The sequence below is a fragment of the Pholcus phalangioides genome, unplaced genomic scaffold (assembly GCF_987345545.1).
Source record: "Pholcus phalangioides strain wild (caught in Gottingen) unplaced genomic scaffold, Ppha-v1.0 ptg000015l_1, whole genome shotgun sequence".
Lineage (NCBI taxonomy): Eukaryota > Metazoa > Arthropoda > Arachnida > Araneae > Pholcidae > Pholcus > Pholcus phalangioides.
The window spans coordinates 83081737-83105151 of NW_028301608.1; the positions used below are offsets into that span (position 1 = coordinate 83081737).

Below are 23415 nucleotides of genomic sequence, written 5' to 3' on the forward strand. Positions count from 1 at the left end.
GACAGCACGAATAGATTTTACTGTTTCAACCAAAGTTTTGACTTTTCATCAGAAAATGAAAGCTCAAGAGTGAGCCTAAAGTAACAGCGTTTGATTCGAGTATTTATAAAACACTGAGTTATGGGAAAATCAATAAAAAAAACGCTAAGAAACAGACAAAATTCACAAAAGAATATTAAAACGTGACATATGGTAATATTGATTCTTGATTGAATCAGAAGTGAGAATAAGAAAAAACTATGTTGACTAGATGTTGGACTTCCGCTCTGGGGTTGAACTTCCGCTGGGTGATGCTAAGGTTTTGTTTGTTTTATTTGTTTGTTTGGAGGAAAGGGTAAAGGTGAAAAAGGTTTTTTGTTTGGAAAGAAAGGGGGTTGTTTTTTGTTTTTTGTTTATTATGGAGCGTGATTTCAACGATGTGTTGGATGATATCGTGATGGCCGAATCACGGTAAGAGTCTCTCAACAATAAAATATGTTCGTTTCCATTACATTATTTACTTACCTTTGAAGTATTTGTTATGGTTTTATAAACAAAAAAAACAAGTTTGTTTATTATTTTGATGCATGCATTAATACTTTAAGATACCTAAGCATGATACCAAGTCACATTTTGCTCTATTATATTGCACGATTGTTCTATTTATATCGTGCTCCTTTTTATCTAAAGGTTGTTTTCAATGTCCCTTATGTTTTACTCAACTGAATAACTATAAACTTGCTTTTTTTGTTTATAAAAAAACAAGTTTATTATTTTGATGATGCAGTGTTGCATGCATTAATACTTCCACGTACTGGAGCATGATATTAAATCACGTTTTACTCCATTATATTGTAAGAATTTGTGTTATTTATATTACACTTCTTCTGTCTGAAGATTGTTTCCACTTGAATTCATTCATTGAACTCTTAGATATTAGAAATCAAAGCAGTAATAATGAAACTTAGGGATGCATAATTACTTTAAGCTGGGGCCGTCTCTAGAGCATTATGCCCCCACTCCTTATCTAACAGGAATTACAAGTCTATAGTATTCATGTCACACATGCTCAATGTTAGCATGGCCCAGGGACAAAGCTTGGCCCTCGTTGAAATTATGAGATGTCACCCACTGCCTTGAACCTAATTTTGTAAAAATTAACTAAACGGCACTGATCATTTGAGTGGCAGAGGTGCAGTTCCCACATCACTTAAGTGGGCCTGCAGCACATTGCCAGATCACTCAAGTTACCCTCAGCATATTCACAAATCACTTAAGTGATGGGGGCACATTTACAGATCACTTGAGTGACCTACGGTGTAGTTTCACATCACTTAAGTAACCAGCAGTGCATTCCTAGAGCACCTGTGACCCGTACTTATAATTATATATTACTTAAGCGATCCATCGCACATTACTAGATCACTTAAAGAAAGGACCTGTAACACAATTATATAAATATTGTTAAGTGACCCTCTGTAGATTTACAGATAACTAGTGACCTGCAGCACAGTTCCAGAGCATATAAGCAGTCCTTGGTTCAGTTTCACTTCGCTTGAGTTACCCATGCCACAATGCCCAAATGATCGCTCACAGATCACTGGCCTGCTACACGTTTGCAAACCAATGAAGTAGCTCTCACTCTCCTACAGGTTGAACATCCTTCGTTTGTATATTTATTCTAAAAGTCTTTGTGCCAGATCAATCATGAGGCCAGGGTCACAACTAGAAATGAAAATTTACGCTATCGCCCAGGGCTAGTGTCCATTTTGATGTTCCCCCTTCCATAATTTTGAATGGAAAAGCTCAGTGCTTTATCTTGATTCAGCACCAGACGCCCTGCCCTTCCGTAGTTGCGGCTCTTCCTTAGACTCTCAGGGTTGGCCCATGCGTTAAGATGGACGGCCCTGGTTCAAGTATGCCCTTATGAGTGAGGTATAAGTCTTTTTTCGTTGATTGAATGTTGGGGCAGTATTAAGGAACAGATGCAGTATGGTCCGCCACGACTTTGGCGACTTTTTTCTCGCGATAAGTCGCCAAGACCGTCATAATGCTTCTCTGGGTTGCCGTATTTTTTAACACTTTTCCGGTTTCGTTGGGTGATACTAGATGGCGCTAGCTTCAACAAACAGGATTTTTCTTTTGTTCACCGCGTTTTTTCAAAAATTCTAAGCAGCCGTTGTTCCATTTCCAGCGCGTCTCTCTCTCTCTCTCATTATTATTCCTCCCTTCTGTAGCTCTAGTTATTTGGATTATCTACTGCTCAGGTTGTATCATACCATTTTATTATTTCGTTGTATTTATTAGTTATTCATCCATTGCCATGCCTTCTGTTTTATCGGTTTATTATTTAAAATGAACCTACAGAATTTTTCATGCCCGGACCCGTTTACTTAAAGAAAAGGGTCCGGGTTTTAATTTTAATGCATAAATATTTATTTATTCAACATGCCCGGATCCGTTTATTTAAAAAAAAGGGTCCGGGTTTTAGTTTTAATGCATAGAATATTTATTTATTTATTCAACATGCCCGGATCCGTTTATTTAAAAAAAAGGGTCCGGGTTTTAGTTTTAATGCATAGAATATTTATTTATTTATTCAACATGCCCGGATCCGTTTATTTAAAAAAAAGGGTCCGGGTTTTAGTTTTAATGCATAGAATATTTATTTATTTATTCAACATGCCCGGATCCGTTTATTTAAAAAAAAGGGTCCGGGTTTTAGTTTTAATGCATGGAATATTTATGCCCGGAATTCCTTATGCCCCGATCTTTTTATTATTAAAAAAATGGGCCAGGTGTAATTTTTTTTTAACTGATACTTTTTTTATATTTTTATGCTTGGTGGTTTCTATTATGTTTTGCACGCTAATGTTTTTTTTTTCGGCGTCCGTAGTGTCTGACGGCCTTGGCGACTCTTCGTCGGGCCATCAGACATGTGTGGCGCCAAATAATCGCCAAGTGGCGGACCATACGACAGCTGTTCCAGTATTAACAGCCTGGCATATAGGAAATATGTGTTTTCATGATTTTTTTTTTCTTTCATTTGCAGGTATCAAAAAGCTGGATTTACGAGGGGATTCAGTTTAGGCGAAGAGACTGGCTGGAGGGAAGGCTACCTGATGGGTCTCCAAAAAGGTGCTCAAATGGCTTCCGAAGTGAGTTGAATCCTCAATTGGTATGATTTATTGAAATAATTTGATTACTAATCTATGGTCAAAGCTTTTATAACAAACGCAAAAATATCTGGCACTGCCGGCTTTTTCTCCATGTACTGGGAGCATTAAAGACGTTACAAACCATTGTAAAGGGATGAATGTGTCTGAAACACTTTGTTTAAGAACCACAGTGTCCAAAATAAAAATTCTAAAGGCCATTGATTTTGGGCGTTTGCCCACTTCTAAGTTTTGAAGTTGCCTGTCATTCAAGTCTGTCCTGTTTAGTATACGGGACGATTCCAAATTCATGGGACCAACTTTAAGGGTCGATTGAACACATCTAAAACAAGCATTTTTCATCATGGAATATGCGGTCGAATATAAAAGATTTAGGTGCAAACTCTGTAATTGGTGACACATTAATGACGCGATGAGTTTCTCCAAATTGTAACTACTGTCACATTATATACACACAATCACTCCAGGACAACGTGTGAGATGCCAGACGAGGAACCGCCTTTAAAACTTTTCTTTTGCTCAATAAATTTCAGGGGAAAATGCTCAGAACTTTCGAGAACATTTAGTAATTCTCTGGCTATCTATATGTATAAAATTGATTTTCAGTCTGTGTGGATATAATCTCTATACTAATTTACAATTTCAGATCGATTATCGCCATATTTGACGTATAAGCATTTCTGTTCATCGAATCTGTGGCCAAATTGCAATAGCAAAGGCATTAGAGGTGTTTTTTGAGAGTGCACAATAGCACTTCACGAATATCAAATATTATATTTTCCAATGGATTTACTGCGATTTGTGTTATCAACCATCCAAGGAGTCGGGGGGGGGGGAAGTTGTAATGTGGTAAGCTTTCTCGTAATTCAATGTGGGTAAAGCGAAATCTACCACAAGTCAGTGTATGCTTGGCACAGCATAACTTTGATGGTCCTTGCGCTGTAAAAGCCAAAATCCAATCATATCAAAGGGAGGACGTAGTTCCAACATAATAAAATAGTCCATTTTTGCCGGGAAACTCTAAATTACCCAAACACTATATTTCTGCTATAATGAATTCGATACAGTGAGCGTGTCACCTGCCCCTCACAATCTCTCCTCTCTCCTGATTTCTTATTATTGGCCCATCTCCTGGGCATTGTATACATGATTCCCATTGTTACAAGACGAGCAAAGAATTGTCTACTTGTTGTGAAACAAGCATCACATCCCTGGGATCAAGAGTGAGTATCACAAGCCAACACAACAAGAGTCGATAATATGAATTTAAATTTACAATATTTAGAAATTTATACAAAAAAATATTTCACCACACATCATGTTATTTCATGATCCACCAGTCCTTGCGTCCAGTCTATGGAGAATAGTCTATTCAAGCGATGGTCCAGAAATCCACTGAGCTCTTTAGAACCAGACCGAATGTTCCTTTCCATTCCTTGACCTTATGTATAGAAGCAACACATGTAGACTCGGAGAAACTGTGAAAGGAGATATAGCACATAGCTTGAAGAGCTAACTCTGTAGTCTGAGTTTGACCTGACAAGTGATTAGACAGTAAAATTGATAAAGAATGCAAGCGATGTGATCATCTCATCACTATTTTATGTACCGCATCACTGAGGAGGTGGCCAAGCATCGTTGATCATATGCTGAATTTGCATATCTTCTGGATTCTTTTCTTTGTGATGCGGCAACAGCAACCGTGACGTCATGTTGATCTAATGTAAAGAACAGGTGGGCATCTCAAGATGTAGCACCGTAATTGCTGATCTTGGGACAATGCAGTCACCACAAGTCTATGCACAACAGTTTTATGAATACATTAACATACATCCCGCCACTTCATTTCCAAACATAAAAATTACAAGTATGAATCAATCTTCAAATATGTCTGGCCCACCAAATTATTTTGTTTTTTGGGCCGTTCCTAAAAAGTTTGCCCATCACTAGCCTGAAACACCATTTTCTTAGACTTCACAAATATATAATCTGCGCATTACAATTTTAATTTCCCCCATATTGAAAAACCTCTAGGAATATTCGAACCTCACCAGTCAGAGTAGAAGCTAAACATGCTATTTATTTTTACATTTCCCTTTTCCTCAGACAAAAGTAAATATGAGATATTAAAATAATATTGTTTCTTTCACAGATTGGATTTTACAAAGGGTTTGTTCACGCTTGGATCATAGTTCTTGAGGGAGAGGAAAGCGCCAAGCAGAGGTACCTTATATTAGTCATAAAATAAATATTGTATTTATTCATCAAGGGAGAAAGGTCATTTTATGCATAAACTGATGAGGGTCATTTCTGAAATATTAGCTTTAAAAACCAATTACAGTGGAACCCTTACTATCCAGCCCAATGTGGCGGAAGGGCAGGCCTAATAACACAAAAGCCGAATAGACCAGAGTTCCATAAATGCTCACTTTCTACCCTTACCATACCGTCAAAAACACCATTTTAATACCCAAAACCCCTCCTATTCATATTTTGTGACTTGTTGGTACAGTCAGTACTTTATACATGAATGTAATGTACTTCATTCACAATGTAAATGTTTGTTTTTATGTTTTAAAAATTTATATATTACAGAAAAAAAGTCCAAGAATATTAATATCATTATGAAAATTATGTAAATAGTTTTTATTTATCATTTATTATGTCATTTTTCACCTTCAAATAGTCATTATCTAAAAATGAAAATTAAGTCATTCCTCTGTAAATCTTGCCAAATTGACAACAAACTTAGCGAAGTTTGGTGACAGCTCCAATGATTTGGTGACGTCATGGCACTAAGAGACTGGGACAGATAGTCAAGATTATACTATACAGTAAAAGTTTATTATCAGAACTGAACTAATACATACTCCTCATTACAAGAAAATTTAATTCCCTCTTATTCTGACAAGTAATAAATTGTGGAAAATTGCTGCTTTATCTGTATCATAAATGTGTCTTTGGTATAAAGTTAAATGTAAAGAGTATTGAACGAATCCATCTGCATTTCATTCTACAGTGGGCAATTGAACAGGATGCCAATCTTGAATTTCTTTTTAGCTTGCAGTAGCTGAGTCTCCAAAACATTTTTGCATATGGATGCTATTCTTATTTTCACTATTATGATTTAGCCAACTGTCAAAAAATTGAAATCTCTCTCTGCTCAATTTTATAGCTTTATGTGCTCGTTATCATCTTTCCACTAATTGGAAGTTTACTGTAAACATTCAGTTCAGAATGTTTCTGACAGACTGACATCTCAAGGCTGACTTACTCAGATGTGTGTAGCTATGTCCATCTCACCCAGAAACACATGAAAACGGAAAAATTAGTGGCAGAATGTAATCAGGGGTCTGTCCAGACTTTTTGCACAGGGTCCTGTTTTTGTGAAAATGTACCTTATTTTTGTGAAAATGTACCTTATTTTTGTGAAAACGTTCAAAATAGCAGTGAAAGTAATACTAATTAAACAGCAACCTCATTTTCCTATTTTATTTCATTTTTATTATCATTTTCCTAGTTTTTGATGCACTCACAGCTTGTTTGTGTTTCTGGCTATATATATGCTTGTTGACACATCGTGTTGGGTGATCACCAAATTGCACCCCTTGGTCAATCCAGGGTCCCTTATCAAAAAATGTAGAACATATTTTGCAAAGAAAGCCAGATGCAGAAATGCTGTAACATAGCCAACTGTGAAGCTTCTCAAAACGTGCGATGTTCAACAAATTCGGTACTTTTGGACCCATTTTTCTAGCTTCTGTAGATGAAATTTTCTTAAAATCCGGCTCTACCGACGAATTCGTAGCATCTTTCAGCGCTTCCAATAAATCAGCAATGTCTTCCACCGCTTTCGACGAATCGGTAATGTCTTTCGAAGAAACGGAATTGTCTTCCGCCACTTCCGATAAATCGGTCATCTCTTCCGCCGCTTCCGACGAATCTGCAATGTCTTTCGAAGAATCCGAAATGTCTTTCAGCGCTTCTGATAAATCGGTAATGTCTTTAGGCGCCTCCGATAAATCGGTAATGTATCGCGCCGTTTCCAAGGTTTCGACAGCGTGGTTCGAAACCGATGAAGGAAGCAATGTTTCAGTAATTTTTTCCGGGTTAGCACAATTGGAATTATCTGTATCTGATGTCTTTTTGGTGACGTTTTCAGATCCTCGTTTAAAAAACGATGTTATGGAGCTGCATCCCCGAACGTCAGTTGGCCGTATTTTTTTAATGTAGTAATCACTATTCCTTGAATTTCCACCTGTTGGTGGTCGACCATGCTTCATATTAAATTTTCAAAAATGAAAGCGCAATACAGGAAAAAAAACGTGCACAAAAAATCCAATTCTACAATAAGCATCAACTACGCCGATTTTACGACTAACAAGAGGTTGTGATTCAAAGACCATTTGAGGAGAAGTGCGGGGCTAAAGCGTTTGTATAATGGCATAGGTTGCGCGATAAAATATCGGACGCGGTCAATCCGTGGTCAACCAGCGGGATGTCCTAACCAGAAGACTAGAAACAAGGAAAGCCCTCTCAAGGTCACGCTCTTTCTCCGATTGCCTTTTCAAGGTCATGTTTTCCGGTATCCAACCAACAACTTCTATAAATAAGATTACTCATCTATGGGGGAGGGGGTGGTGGTGTTGGGCCAACAATGCATGCTTAAAAAAAAAGATCAATGGCTTTCTATTACGACTAGGGTCATAACTGATAAGAATTTTGTCGCACAGCAGTCGTTCAGCACAAAAGTTCGTTTTTTTACGACGTAATTTTCATGAAGGGTTCGTTTTCTGGAATTTTGTGATGGATCCGTTTATTATCCTCCAAATTTTGTGAAACATCCTTTTTTTAGCCCCGGAATTTTGTGAAGGGTCCGTTTTTTAGCCCCGGAATTTTGTGAAGGGTCCGTTTTCCGGACTCAAATTCTGGCTGGACAGACCCCTGGTAATTATTAAAGCTGCAAAAAAGTAAATTATAACAGTCGGCTACTCGTCACTTCTCCCGCTCTTTGGTGATAACTTATAACTATAAGAACTTATTTTCACTTTCTCTTCCTTTCTTTCCTCCTAGCATCTCTCTTTTGCAGAAATTGGTTATTTTTTCTCTTTCTTTGTCTGTGCTGTGTTTGATCATGTGTTGTTTGAATGACGTCACTCTTGGGTTGCAGGATTTTTTAAATTCATTCTTGGTGTCTATTGGCATTCTAAATATTAATCTTTGCAATTTTTTTTTTGAGTGACCCATAATGATTCCGTCAGATTTTTAAATATATTTTTGTGCATATTTAAATGAGTAGAATTAGAACTTTTTAAAGATGTTACCTTGGGAACCCTTTCCTTGTTAGTCATTGGAAATGAGACATGAAAGACATGCTTGGTGACATTCATTGCCAATCACTCGTAATAGTGAGATTCTTGTTACAAAAAGCCTTACTTGTTATATCTGAGTTTTTTAGTGTCTTGGATTTTTCTTCCAATGTATGAATAAACATGAATAAACATCTAAACTCTTTTTATCCCTTGCTCTTAGAAAAATAGCTGCGTTGAAATCTTTGCAAGAAATGACGGCTAATTTCCCTCAAACGAACGTCCAAGATGAAGATACACTTGGCAAACTAATGAAAATAAGAGCAAAGTTTAAGCAGGTATGTTATTTTACTTTCTTTTTCATGAATTTTTGATGCCACTATTTGTAGATTTTATTGATAACTTAGTAAGGGTAACATTCAAAATATTCATTTACAATGAGGTAGAATTTTTTCTTATTTTATAATTCTCAGAAACTCTCAAGTTTAGTTTATCAATAACCTTCTCTTCATGATTTCTAGTTTATCAAACCAGAATAGTTTTATTATTTAACCCTCTCAGCGGTTAAGAAACAAGATATCTTGCCTCCTTAACACTAGAATTATTTACCATAATTTATTACCATAATTTCCATGCCCATAGAATTACCAGAGCAGTCTTTTTAACCACTTTGCAAAAATACATGATATAGCTATAAATGTGGATTTTCTTTTGGATTAAGAATAATAATTATTCTTATTAGGTGATTATTATTCAGTGAATAATAATTATTTATTCAATTATTGAAACAAATGCCATAAAAACCAGAGTTGCTTGTCTTGAAATATTGTTGTATGGGGGTTTTGGGGTGCATGGGGGGAAGCAACCCTGTGAAAAGAATCATGTATATTTTTCAAATTTATGTTGCTTATTATTCATTGATTTCAAAATTTTTAATACAAGTTGCTCCACTGCAATTAAGTGACACCCCTCCCCCCACAAAACAATGCTAGTTGTGTACCCAGATTCATATCAGATTCAAATTGCAAGACAGCAAAATTAAAACAAAACCATTTCCACGAAAGTTATTTATTTTTTCCACTATTAACAATTATGTTCACTGACTCATTTAATAATATGAAACATTTTCCCCGATATAAGCTTTTTTATAAATCAAGTTCTAATTTCAAGAGAAAATCTCTGATTTCACCAAAAACGTCCAGCAATCCACAGTTCTCTATGAGCGTTTCGGTCCTCTCTTTGACAATGTGAAATCATTGGCTTTCCTCTGGAATCTGTATGTCAGTTACAGATGCAAAGCTACACCATAGAAGAATCAAACAAGTTTCCAGAATGGTTATCCAACTACAGTCTCGATAGACTATGTCACCTCAGAGCGTAGTAGAAGATCACCCAAAATCCAGAATCACCGGACATTCTTGGCCATCACAACCCAACTTCGCATCAGCTTTAAACATCTTTGCGATCAGCATCGACAGTCAGAGGCAAAACACCACATTGTCCTCAACAATATTACTCTGCTTGATCTGTGATATCGCTCTAACGAAACAATAGTTCAATAAGGATCAGCTAGCTAAAGAGTCTTGGCATGATTATTTAATAATTCACTTCATGTTAGCATCAATTGGAATGAGCATATCACAACTGACATGAAACAACTATTTATATGTTAAGGAAACGGTATTTTTCCCAGCATAATTGGATTACATGTACCTTACATCCCAGGATACAAAAAAATTTTGTCACGGTTGAAACATCACCAAAATTTACATAATATTTTAAGATTTTAAATTGAAAAAATCAGCACTTTTAGAGTGACAACAAAATAACATTGAGATGGGCCAGCTGTGATCATCGATTACACGGTAATTGGGATCGACCTCCGGGAGAAAATTTTTTTAATATTTATGCATATTCTGATTGATAAGTAAAATATTTCACTAAAAGCATTGACGAGATTGCACCAAAAGCTGACCTTTGCACTGCTGATCTAACGATATGTTGCACCCTCATATTTAGGGTGTTTTGATGAGTCAAAACAATGAAGGGATTCAATAGAATACGTGGGGAGGGTATGTTCATAAATTATTGAGGGTATGCTTCGTAGAAATTCTTGGAAGCTCAAAAGTGATCCAAGTCCTTAGGATTCTGTCACCTATGTCCCCCATCCATTCACTTGATCCTAGCTGGAGCAGTCAAGAAAATTTGAAATTTTATGTTTGAAGCTAATAAGTAATTTGCTAACAAAGTATTTTCATTGCAATTTTGTCTCCTTAGTTTTCAAGTAGTTGCAACAGGCAAACCATTTTGTCACTTATCATATAATTGTATAATGAGCCAAAATAATATGGAAAACAAGGGTTCTGTCAGATACAATATGGGATCTAAGGTCACTGTACAACTCTTACTCCCACATAGTCAACACATAAACCTGGCGCTGTGGCTGCAAAATGCAATTGGTCAAAAATAAAATGTAATTCACCTCCTTAATTTTATCCTCAAGGACACTCTGGTGGCACCTTTTTGCCCATTTTCCACCGAGTATTTGTAAGATAACTAACAATGAGTATTTGTAAGATAACTAACAATGAGTATTTGTAAGATAACAAATAGATTATTTGTACCACCTTTTAGAAATTGGCCCATCTTCATTTGAAACACCCTGTAATTTTGCTTACGTCTGAAGTACAATGAAACATGAATGATTCTATACCCTGGTTTCAGAAGAGAAAATGAATAATTCTATTTCTCTAAAAAAATTCATTCAAGTACAAACCCATACAGACGTGAGAAAAATAGTTCATAAAATCAAAAGTTTATGAATGGGAAAGACGTCAGGAGGAATAGTGTAAGTATTAAAAAGGAATAGAGTAAGTATTAAAAAGGAATAGAGTAGATTGTTTGGGACCAGATGCAGGGTGGGCAGATTTTTGATGAGAGTCAGTTTTTGACAGTTTAACTGTCATGTCAAAAACCTCAAATATTGTTTTTCAACAAAAAAAAATCCCATGAAAATACACATGTTGATTGTATGTAATATTTGAAGTGACTATGTTACACAAAGAACAAATATTTAATATCATTGTAAAATAATTTTCTACTCTCTGCAGAATTATTTTGGACAATATATGCCAGAGTTGGGGATTTTGGACAGAATACATGGATTTTATTGTACAAAATTGTACTTAACAGTCCAAAACTTCAAAAGCCCATGTATAAGCTAGAAACCAATTAATTGAAAATTCAAAAAATTATCAAAATCCAAATTTGACAAAAAAAAAAGAAGTTACAAACTTATCCACAACCTGTATTTTATCAAAATATGACACAAAATTTTCCTTTCGTTTTATAGACCTACTAATACGCTATATAAACTGCCTAAACTCGTTTGAGACTCTATTTAGAAGTCTAAAATCTGAAAGTCAGGGTTGGCAAGGGTTTTGAACCGCATTGTAAGTAAATACAGGCCACGATTGTTACAATGACCCTGCATTATAGCAACTATTCTATTAACTAGTAGGACAAGTCCTAAAAGTTTTTACATAATCACTATCCCACACGTTTTCCTTTCGATATAACAACCACCTAATATTATGTTTGTTTTTGACAGAATGATGGGTGTTATTGTAATGAACGTTGACTGTACTACAGTTTTATCCTGCTGTCTGAAACTTTCTCCTTAAAGCTATACATAAAAAGAAAATTTCAAATAAAAATATTATCAAATAAAAGATTGCAAAAGTGAATAGTTTTTACATGAACAATTATGTGATTAATATTAATTTATTATACAGATTATATTAGCTTTAAACCACCAACTCGTGTAACAAAGACAAAAATGAAATGACACTTTCAGATAATTTTAAGTTTTTTGCAGGGTACGCGATTTAAATCACAAAATTTAAATTTTGTTTTTTCTCTACATAACTTCAATGATATTGAAGTGAAAGTAACCTCATATGGTCATATGGTATACATGTTACTGATATGTGGTAAAGTTCATGATTAAAAAACGCACAAAAAATATCTTTGGGGGAAATGTAGACTTAAACTTAATCCCTAGATACAGTGCAGAAAGAAAACTGCTCTATTTCTAGATTTTGTGCATGGAAAAAATTGCAGAAAAATATAATTGCACTTAGCTAAACTTAGCTAAAGTATTTTCAATGCATTATAATGTTGCACTAGGGTTCCCTAGATTAAAAAACCGAGGAATAATTTTCTCTATAAAGCCTTGAAATCTGTGCCCTAATTGCTGATTCAAAATAGTAATAGATGTTGTACCAACATAAATACTGTTGGACTTCAGACTTTTACTTTTCGTATTAAAATTGCAAGTTTGCGTGTTTTTTTAAACAAAGCTCATTAAATCTATGAAAGAATAAAAATGCATAAACTATTAAGCATCATCATGCAAGTCGGATACACATCCATCAGTTGTGCAAGAAACAATCTTGTCAATATGTTTTTGAATTTTTTTATTTAGTTGATGCTGAATGGCCCTTTGGTTGTACATCGAGTGAATTGAGATGCCTGCACCATATATGTGATACTGAGTTGCCACCACTCGTTCACTTCTTTAATGTTTGGGGGGGGGAGAGGAACTCATGAATAAAAGCACTTTTCGATTGACAGTGTGTTTGTTTTGTTTTATTTCACAGCATCTGTTGTTTTCTCATAGTATTTTTAATCATCACTATGATGAACTATAGAAGTAAACATCTATAAATTGGAGGATCAGACTTCAGAATTAAGTCATTCAACATTACGTTTTGAGATCATATTTATGATTTCCATAAAAAATTCAAGAAGTTAATTCTCTAGAACTTTAACTATCGTACTACAAGTAAACATTTACTTTGCTAATGATTTGTACAAACAATTAAATCTACATATTACCTGCTTGTTGCTCTTCTTTCCTCTCCAGGTTGTATCTCTCCTAAACGTGGAATATGATTATGTTGCTGATGTCAGACAGGCAGATTCCTCTCAGAATCAAAGACCTGAAATGTCTTTTTAAGTGAGACTTGTATTATAATTGGCAGCTAAACATATGAAGGAATTTTTTCTTTCTTTAACCACATGTTAGCAATTTTTTAAAAAAATTTTATGATTTTCAGTCGTTTATTTCATTTATGATATTGATGTAATATTTATTTTAAGAGGCATCACAGTTTAAAGTCTAGCAATTTGTTTTGCTTAAAAAAAAACAGTGCTAGCTTGTCATTGTGCATTGTGTGTGTAGGTGTTGTTTTCTTTTTGTGTGTGATTTGTAATGATGTTGTTGTTGAGAATCCAGTCGAGAAAGAATTATGTGCATTGGTTCTCTGCATTCCATAGGCTAAAGACTGTAAACATGTGTCATCACAAGCTGATGCTGTTAGTTAAATTTTATTTTTCTCGTTATGTTTATTTTTGATTTTGTTATTATTCTGTTTACTTCAGTGGTTATTTAAGATCTTATTTAGGTGTGTGGAGCATTTCAAAGGCATAGAAATTTATTAGCAAACTATAGGGTTTTTTTTTAAAGAAAATACACCATGCTACCACAAACTGTGTTCAAGAAGTTTTTTGGCATATTTTATATGCGAAAAAAAAAACTGTATGTCTGCTTGTTGTTCCCATTGTGATGAGTGTTTCACTTTTGTAGTTAAACAGCAAATACCACCTTGATGCATTCTTGTGTCTTTAATATACCTTTAATTTATTGTTTGAGTTTAAAAAATTTTTGTGTTATAGATTATTCTCAATTCATTGTCAAACCTTTATAAAGGTTTTTTTTTTTTTTTCAACATTAAAATTGGGCTGTATTTATTTCATTGATATACTTATATTCTTACATCATACAATATTTAAAAAATTAATTTTTATGAATAACATTATTTTTATTTTTTAAAGGGAGAAGACAGCTTCATATTCGTATATCTTGTTGTCTAATACCCTTTTTATGATATTGTAATTCATTCTATTGTAAAAAAACACAGATTTTGAATAATGTGAAAAATTTTATGGGATATTTATAAGTTTTTGAGTTTTTTTAAATATTTCATAAATAATTTGTATTAAACTAACTTTATTATTTGCTTTAAAATTTATCTAATATCATCTGTAAAACGATAAGATTCCTTTTTAATTTATTACACTATGGGGGGAAAAAATGCTAGTTACAAAAATTCATAAAATTTCAGGTAGAAAGAACAAAATAATTTATTTAACGTTGTTTCAAATTTTTTATGTCTATTGTGTGGCCAATGTTATTCTTTTTACCTTCTATGATTGATCTTAGTGCAATGAAAGTTTTGGTGTAAGTTTCTTTTTATTCGATATTTTTAAAATTCTATTTGTACAAAACATTTTTCCCCCTAAAATATGTAGAAAACGATATGTCCAGCTGATATAATATTTTATCAAAAAGAGCTATCAGAATTTTTTTCAAATTAAAAGTTTTTCAATTCAATGGTTACATGATGACAGCTGGAGATTCAAACAATCAAATAAGTGAGAAATATTTCTGCTATGCAATGATATATGCACAAGGGAAAATTTTCATGCATGGTTGATTTTGATCGAAAATAAAAATTCAGTGAGCAATTCTTTGAAATATCAGGTGTATTTGATACTAACTATGAATACCGACTAGTAGTTGTCTTCCATTCATAGTTGTAAATTGCATTTATCTGTAATTACAAGTCCCTTTATCCAAACAAAGCCATACAGGGTTTCACCAATCTGTGAAAATAGTTTGGTGTAAAGGGGCAAGTTCTATGTCACTGTACATGGGATATTCTGAATTGAATCAATAAATTAACATTTATAAGTCCGTTTTTTGAATAGTATGTATTAGATTCACAGTAAAAATTTTAGTGTTAATGTTCAGTTGCGATGTTATTTAACATGGTATGGCTGAAGCTTGATATGAAAATGTAGTTTATGTTCAAAAACACTTTCATTCCAATCAAAGAAGGGATAAATTTAGATACATTTATAAAAACAGCTGCAAATTCAAAATTTAAGGCAGCCTCAGATCTAAACTGTTTTCCACATGTGTTAAATGTGTGAAGTTTTAATCTCAAAAACATGAATAGGTCATTTTTTTGGGAGAGGACAATTTTTTTCTTAGTTTTTATTTAGCTCATTTTTATCTTTTTTTTGCTGATATACAGTGGATCAGGTTTAAAAATTCCCTGCCATTTCCCAATTAGGTATTCTTTTTCCCAGGGAATTTTTCCTGTATAAAAACATTGAGAAATTTTCCTTGATAATTCTTTATTGTATGGGTCCGATGAAAATGCCTTAAGTGGGGGTATCCACTGTTAAGCCCCATTCACATGTGCAAATATTGTGGTAGCACCCGCTTGATGACATTTTCCTTCGTAAGGAAAGAAATGAAGAGCAGTCATTGGTGAAAATTCTTGAAGTAAGTTTAAAATGCTCTTTTTCTATTTCCCATGTGAACGGGGCTTTAAATTAGAACCTCCCGCATCAGAAATTAATGGGGGGGGGGGGATGTTGAGTATGAGTTTATCCCAATTAAGTTGTGAAAAGGCTAAGAAAGTTTTTTGAAGGTTATAAAGGGATAAACATTATAGTAGGTTGACTTATTTTATTTATACAGTTCTATATATAAATCTAACAAAACAATGTCACAAATTATTTTCACTATTTCTTTGGTCACTGAGCTCGTGTTCTCAGCCTACATGTGTCTGACTATAGATGTGTAATCAATTACTTTTTGAAAGTTTACTGCAATTAATAAATGAAATTAAACTTATCATAAATAAATTGATGACCCAGTTCAAAACGGGCAAACTTCGAAAATTACATTTTTCAGTTATTGCACCCCCCCCCCCCCCGAGAAACCTTCGAAAATGCATTTCGAGTTGTTGCTTTGTAATTTTAGGGTATTTTTCATGATCTTTAGAATTTGAGATATATTTTCATATTTTGGAGCATTATTTTGCATATTTAAGCATAACAATGAAGAGAGATTTTTTTCCCTCAAGCTCTCTCTTCCCTAGCTTCATTTTCCACAATAGCAATGTCAGCAACTATTGGCATCTTTTTTGGCCAATAATTGGCGATATCCTCTATATATATTTTTCTCGAGGAAGTGTGATCAGGCTATTTATATAAGCATATTTTTGGGTTTTTATAGCATATTTTTAGTTTTTTTAGATCATAAATGCATTTTTTATGGACCATATTCTGTCATTTTTTAAGTCATAAAAATCCCAGCCCTAGTAATAACAGAGAATTTTCAGTTTTCATGATGACTTCTTATATATCTTTGAAAGATATTAGAAGATATATAAAATAAAACTTCTTATATATCTTCTAATTCGACAAATATGAAAGAATTATCAGTATACTAAATTATATATATCAATTTAAAAAAAGTGGAGTATTGGTCTAAAAGTAGTCTAACATTTCTACTCTTTTTTGACATAGATGTAGGCGGCAGAGTATTCTTTTGCTCAAAATCTCAGCAGAAGTTTTGATTTTAAAAATTGGTTGATTGTGCTTAAAGTTTAGTTGATAAAGCTGAAAATATCAACCCTATTCTTCATTTTCATTTTATGTGTATTATCCTCAGAAATATCCTTTTTTTTTTCAAAGTTATAAGTTCATTTTGTAATTTAGTGCTCATTGAGCTAATACTTGATTAAATTTTGCTCAATCAGAACAATTAGGGTATATTTTTGCTCAAAAAAATATATATATAAAAAACTGAAGTACTAAAAAAAATTTATTGTGTATATATCATCCATCACTTAGTCTATTTCCTGCTTTCAACACTTCCGAATTCACTCATCTACATTCGATTTGTGACAAAATTTAATGCATCAAATCAAAGCACAAAATCACAGTCTTTCTCTTTATGTATAAATTTTTATTGTGATAACAATTTGGAAGCTCTCTAAGAACATAATTGAATAATTTAACATGGTGGTATATTTTAAAAACTTACATTATTCAATACTAAATGAATGACCATACACAATGGCTGTATTTGATTTTTAGATTTTGTAACTCTATGTAGAAGTGTGCTTATTAATAATATTTAAATAACGAGGGAGGCTTTTCTTTCCAAATACATCAAATCAAATAAAGGGGGGGGGGAGCTCATCCTGATATTTGAGTTATTTTAGTTAATGACAAAATCCCCAAGCAGAATGTTTTGCAACAAGCCCTCGGTTGACTGGAAATGTTCTACGGTAAAATTTCCCATAATAGTGTCTTTTCTACACTTCACAGTTTTTGAAATATTCTGCTTTCTGAGACAAAAAGAAAATGCTGTAATCTTTATGTTTTAAAAATTTGATCTTTATTTTACACATGGAATGTGTTTGAGGAGGGGGGAAAGGGAAACATTAACTGCCAATAATATGCCTTCACATCATTTTCAGTCCAAAGAGAATACGATTTGAATATTGTATATCACAATGAATAACTTTATATATGTATTGTAATGAATAATTAACTATAATTTTGTGTAGGATATCTCTTTAAGCAGTTTTAAATTTTTCATTTAAAGCTGCAAAAGAATAGAAGTGGTTTTTTTTTCTGTGCGATTGATTTACATTAGAAAAGAAATCAGTTGTGAAAACAGTTAAACAAGAATTATCATTGTGACTTTTTCATTTAGTTTCAGTCCTTATTTCATTATTACCCAGCAGGGCTGGGCAAATGGGTCCGATATGCCTGTGACATAAAAATTTTGACCTGGCATGGAATTTTCAACCACAGGCCTGACTTTAACATAAAAAATATGGATTTGGGCATGTAAATTTTTGAAGATTTGTCCAACCCTGTTGCCCAGAATTGATATAAATGTGAAACATGTTCATATGATAGCAGATCTTGTATCTTAATTTTATGATTTTAGTTATTACTGTTAATTGCTTTCATGATGGACCTATTGGTTCCCAATTTCACAGATTAAGATTATTTTTTGTATACTTGATCACAATGAACATTATTTCATCAATGAGCTAATCTAGTCTTTTTTTTTTCTTTTTTTTGTATGCATAGAAATTACCATATTTCTTGGCCTATCTGTCACAACTACTGTAATCTAGAAAACATGGGCAAAAAATGTTTTTTCAACATATGCTTCACATCAGTGTAAGGGTCGCAGCTCTCCGGGGAAAAAATTTTAAAAAAGCCTTCGTGCAATTACTGTTTTATGTGCTTTATGAAAAATGGTTGCTGAATGTTCAGAACTATTTCTGAAGGATGAAATTTAATTATTTGAATTTTTTATAATAATGTTTGTGGTCAACTTCCTCCAGAGAGAGAGATTGTGTTTTTTGAAACAAAAATTGGCCTATGCACAACAAGCTTTTAAAATTGAAGTGCTGTGATGGTTTGGCCAAGAAATATGGTGTGTGTGTAAGAATAACATAAAAAAATATTTGAGGTGTTATGTGGGCTAAGTAATAATACAGCAACATTTTTTATTGACATGGAATTACAAATTTAAGAGGAAGGCTTTGGTATTAAAGAATATTCTCAGATACATTGTACCACTGGATTAAATGCACAGCTGAGCAGCATATCATTAATCTTAGAAGAATATTTTTTATTTATCAAAAATAAGTATAGTGGTTGCCTGAAGAAAAGAAATATACTGCTTGATATTTTACTGTGTGGGAAATATACAGTCAAACTCTCTGTCATAATGACATTGAAGATTCCATGAAATTTTGTCATTATAATTGAAGTGTCCTTACAACCAATGTTGATATTTTTAAAAGTTTTTTTAACTTAAAATAAAATCAGAGGCAATCAAATACTTTGCATGAGAATTTTATTTCTTTGTGATTAAGGTGACCAATTTGATCGAGAAAAATACAGGAAATCGGGATAACCAATACGGAACACCACCAATTTTTGCCATATATGTTGATAAAATTAAACAAAAATTGTTTATAAATTACCACATGCAAAAGAAAAAAAATGCTACAGTAAGTTTACTAAAATGTATTCCGGGGGGGGGGGGGATGATTGAACTTGGCAAATATGTGAGATGAATATCTCACATATATCTTATTTAGTATAACACAATTTATAAATTATGCAAAATTCCCTCATTCCTGATTCTAGTAAAGATTGAGAAATTAAAGCAAGCTTCATTGAAAAGAAAGGGACATTTTCAAGAAATAGTCGGAAATATCAACATACGAAAATGTTTAGTGTAGTGTTCATGTCAAAAAGCCCGTCAGAATGTTAAAAATGCAATAGATCTTTTTTTTTCAACGTTAGTTTTCAATTAGAACAATAGATATACATTCCTTGGATGTGATCAGTTCTAATCTTCTGATCTTTAGAATTTCTTGGGAAAACATTATTGAAACGGAAACAAAAAAGACGAAAAATTTGTCACTATATCTTAGGTGGTTGCTTTTCATTGATGCAAGGTTCGTTAATACTATTCTCTATGAAAATCAGTCTGGACCTCCAACTATTGACATTTTTGCTTAGGTGTTATTATAACAAAGTTTGACTGTATGTTCTAAAAGCAGCCTTGAAGCCATACTCAAAATAAAAAAAACTATGTTGTTTTTATTTTAAACTAGCCTCCTCTCTAAGTGAAATCTCAAAGTATCTGTAAAAATAAAGTTCCTTCAATTCAAATATATTAAATGTGTATTATGTGCTTCTTATATATGTTCGGTGCTATTTCATGCTGAGACCATATTTGGAATATGTTCAGAAATATGGCTGTCTTGGATGTTTCAATGTGCTATCATCTTGAAAATCATCTAAGATATTTTTTTTTTTTTTTGCTTAAATTGAAGGGTAAATGAAAAGGTGGGCCTATCATCACTGTATGTGATATGAAAAGCACTCAAGTCCCAGGGTTAATAAAATCTTTTCCATTCATGTCTCACTCGCGGGATAAAAATGAGAGATCGGTTGTGTTTTGCGTTGCTGTGGACAAATCATAGAAGAGATGGAACTTAAATTTTCGTAGCGCTTTTAGAAGGCTCTATGTTTGAAAACAGTTAGATACCAAATTGTTGATTTTGATGAAGACAAGTTTACACAAATACAAAAGAAAGCAAAAATACACCTGTTGCTTCTCCTATTTTTGATAGTATGTGGCTGTTATTCTCTATAAAGTGCCGTTGTATTCCAAGTACCAAATTTCCGAGAGCATGCTGTATGTTTGATTTATATCATGATCATGCCTAGAACAGTCTCATTGTAAGAGCGTATGAGAATTCTCATCAAATGCTTCTAGTTAAAAATGAATCATATCAATGCATGTGACTACCAAGGTGTCTCTCTAATTTTTTTCCCCTCGCATGTGTGTGTGGACCTGTTTTTTTTCCCTCTGTGTGGTGGTAAGATACTACCATATACAGCAATGGTGTATATGTATATTTTGTGTATGTGGCTGTGCACTCCTGCCGCTTATAGAGGGAACATTGGTGAATATATATGTGCGTGCATATAAACATGCATTTCAGTCATTGCAGATTGGTTTGAGTGGAAAGAAATCATTGAATCATTACAGACATGTGTCTAAGTATCTTGGATTCGAAAACAAAATGATTTGTTTAGAAGGCTTTTTTTTCTCATTTTCCACTCATCCTTCATTTATCCCAGTGTAAAAATTGTATTATATTTGTAAATACAGTATTTTGTCTCATTCACTTCAAGTATTTACTGTTTTTCGAATTTGTATTTGAATTCTTTCTGTATTTCTTTGCATGTGTTTAAAGTTGACTTTATGTTAATGGGGTATTAATGCAGTTAGTCTTTGATAATTGGTTTTGATGTACATGCATTGTTCATGTGCTAGTATATTTTTGATTTATATAAACCTACAGCTTTTTTTTTTGTAGAGAGAGAGAGTATATCTCATCTTGTAAAAAACTGACTACTGTGTGTGTGTTACATGGAATATTATATGAAGAAATCAAAGTGGTGAAATATGCCCACATATTGTTTTTCTTTTTCTTTTTAATATTCCATGTAAAAAATATTTTTCTATATTCAGACTTGCGGGAATTTCATTTAATTCATTTACTTAAAAATTCATTTCTGATATTATTTACTATATTTGAGATGACATTGACTACAATAAATTCTTGATTAAATATTTCCATATTTTTTGCTATATCTGCCATGGTACTGAAGTGTTCGAAAGCATAAATTTAGAGGATTAAGCTTACACTGATTCAGCTTCTACCTCAATTTTTGTTTCAAAAAAAGCACCTTTTTCCAGGAAATCGATTACAAACATTATCGTATGATATTCAAGTATCACCTAATCAAATATCATTCTATCTATTCAGAACTAGTTTCCGCCATTCAGCGAGTGTCTTTTAATAAATATTTTTTTTTTACACTGCTCAAAAAAATCAGGGAAAATAGTTTTTATTTAATCGTGATTTTTAAATATTTTAATTCATAAAATAATTGGCAAAAGATATTGTGTTAGTTATTTACAAAAGTTGTGTCACAAGAGTTAATTATCAACTAAATTTAAATAAATAAATTTAACAAATTTAAGTAAATAATACATATTCCCTAATTGTTTTGAGTAGGGCACATTGCTGTTGCAGTCTAAGTCTGAAGGCTGGTGTCTTTGCAAAAGGGCCAACCAGTTTTCACATCAACAATGCCATATAGTAAGAAATTACTGTATATTTATTGCATGAATTCTCACATACAGTAAAACCTTGATAAGTTGTCACTCACGTTAACAAGAAATTATGACAGCTGAAGCAGAGTGCCATCAGTTTCAACGTGCAATACTGTAAAAACCGTATAAATTTAAAGTAATATAACATTTATTAAAATGTGAATTAAAATTATAATATTAACAAAATTTATAGATTAAAAAAGAAGAAAAAAAAAATTTCTGCTTTTTTTTTAACTTACAGTATTGTACACTTATGATTTGTACTAGTAATTTTTAATTTAGACTAATCAGAGCAATTATTAAAATAGCTACCCCTCTCTCTCAACAACACAACTATTGCACATGGAATGTTACACATGCATGGCATTTAATTTTAGAGCTTTGAATTCTTCATCAGTAGTTCATGATACAAATACAACAATCTCAAACACAGGGGCCCAATTTTGACTTGTTGGGGGGGGGGGGGTCCCTGGCAGGGCAAAGCGGACGTTAAAACGTTAAAAAGCCTCAAGTTGGGAAAAATTTCAAGATTTTCGACAAAGATATTTTGTTTACATTTGAAGCCCCAAATTACTGAGGGCTCATGGAGAAATCAGGTTCAGCTCGACCAGCCCTCATGTTTCAAGAAATTTTTTTTAGTGGGCAAATGAACTTCCTCGATGTAACTTTTGTGACTTGGGCTGTTCCGGTTTGGTACATAGAGCTTTTATGTTCACTTTTGAACACATGGCAATGCCGTTATCAAGCTCTTTCTTTGAAGCGAGTCATAGAAACCATGTCTTCCTCTCAAACTTTTCCATAGTGACAAGTTAACCAAAATTAGAGACTAGTAAAGTTTAGCATTGTTAGCTGTGAAAGCTGGACATGACCAAAGAAATATGATGGCTTATAACCGAAGTGACGATTTACTGGGGTTTTATGGTATTTCGTCCAAGAATGTGTATAACAAATTAAAAAATATATATATAAAATTATAGTCTTTATAAAAAGAAATTTTAATAGAAAATAAGGAACATTGTGAATAATTTATGAAATTTTCATATTTAGATTAATTAGCATAACACCAGTAAAAAAAATAACATTATTTGTTCACATTTCCTCTGCGAGTTTTTCAATTATGTTCTGAATTTTTGTCTCTCTCTCTCTCTATGTAATTCCTGTTTTACTCAGAATTCAAAAAATATATACAGAAATCATTCATCATCACTCATCATCAGCAAAAAAATCTGCTATAATGATGATCTGATGTTCAGTTAGAACTTTTTTAACCCTTCTCAGTCTATCTGAATCGACA

The 23415-nt window shown here is 33.1% G+C and overlaps 1 protein-coding gene across 2 annotated transcripts; it reads left to right on the forward strand.

Moving 5' to 3' along the window:
* The first annotated feature begins 280 nt into the window (after window positions 1-280).
* Window positions 281-15862, forward strand: LOC149076853 (protein LTO1 homolog). 2 transcript variants are annotated; one of them, XM_089244573.1, is made up of 5 exons: window positions 281-450; window positions 3032-3137; window positions 5308-5378; window positions 8688-8802; window positions 13392-15862. In XM_089244573.1, exons 1-5 carry the CDS (start codon window positions 398-400, stop codon window positions 13482-13484), a joined length of 438 nt encoding a protein of 145 aa, XP_089100699.1. In that variant the 5' UTR covers window positions 281-397; the 3' UTR covers window positions 13485-15862. The 2 variants fall into 2 exon arrangements, with proteins under 2 accessions (XP_089100699.1, XP_089100700.1); XM_089244574.1 differs by lacking the exon at window positions 13392-15862 and adding an exon at window positions 12951-13000 and having other exon boundaries at window positions 282-450.
* Window positions 15863-23415: the final 7553 nt, after the last annotated feature.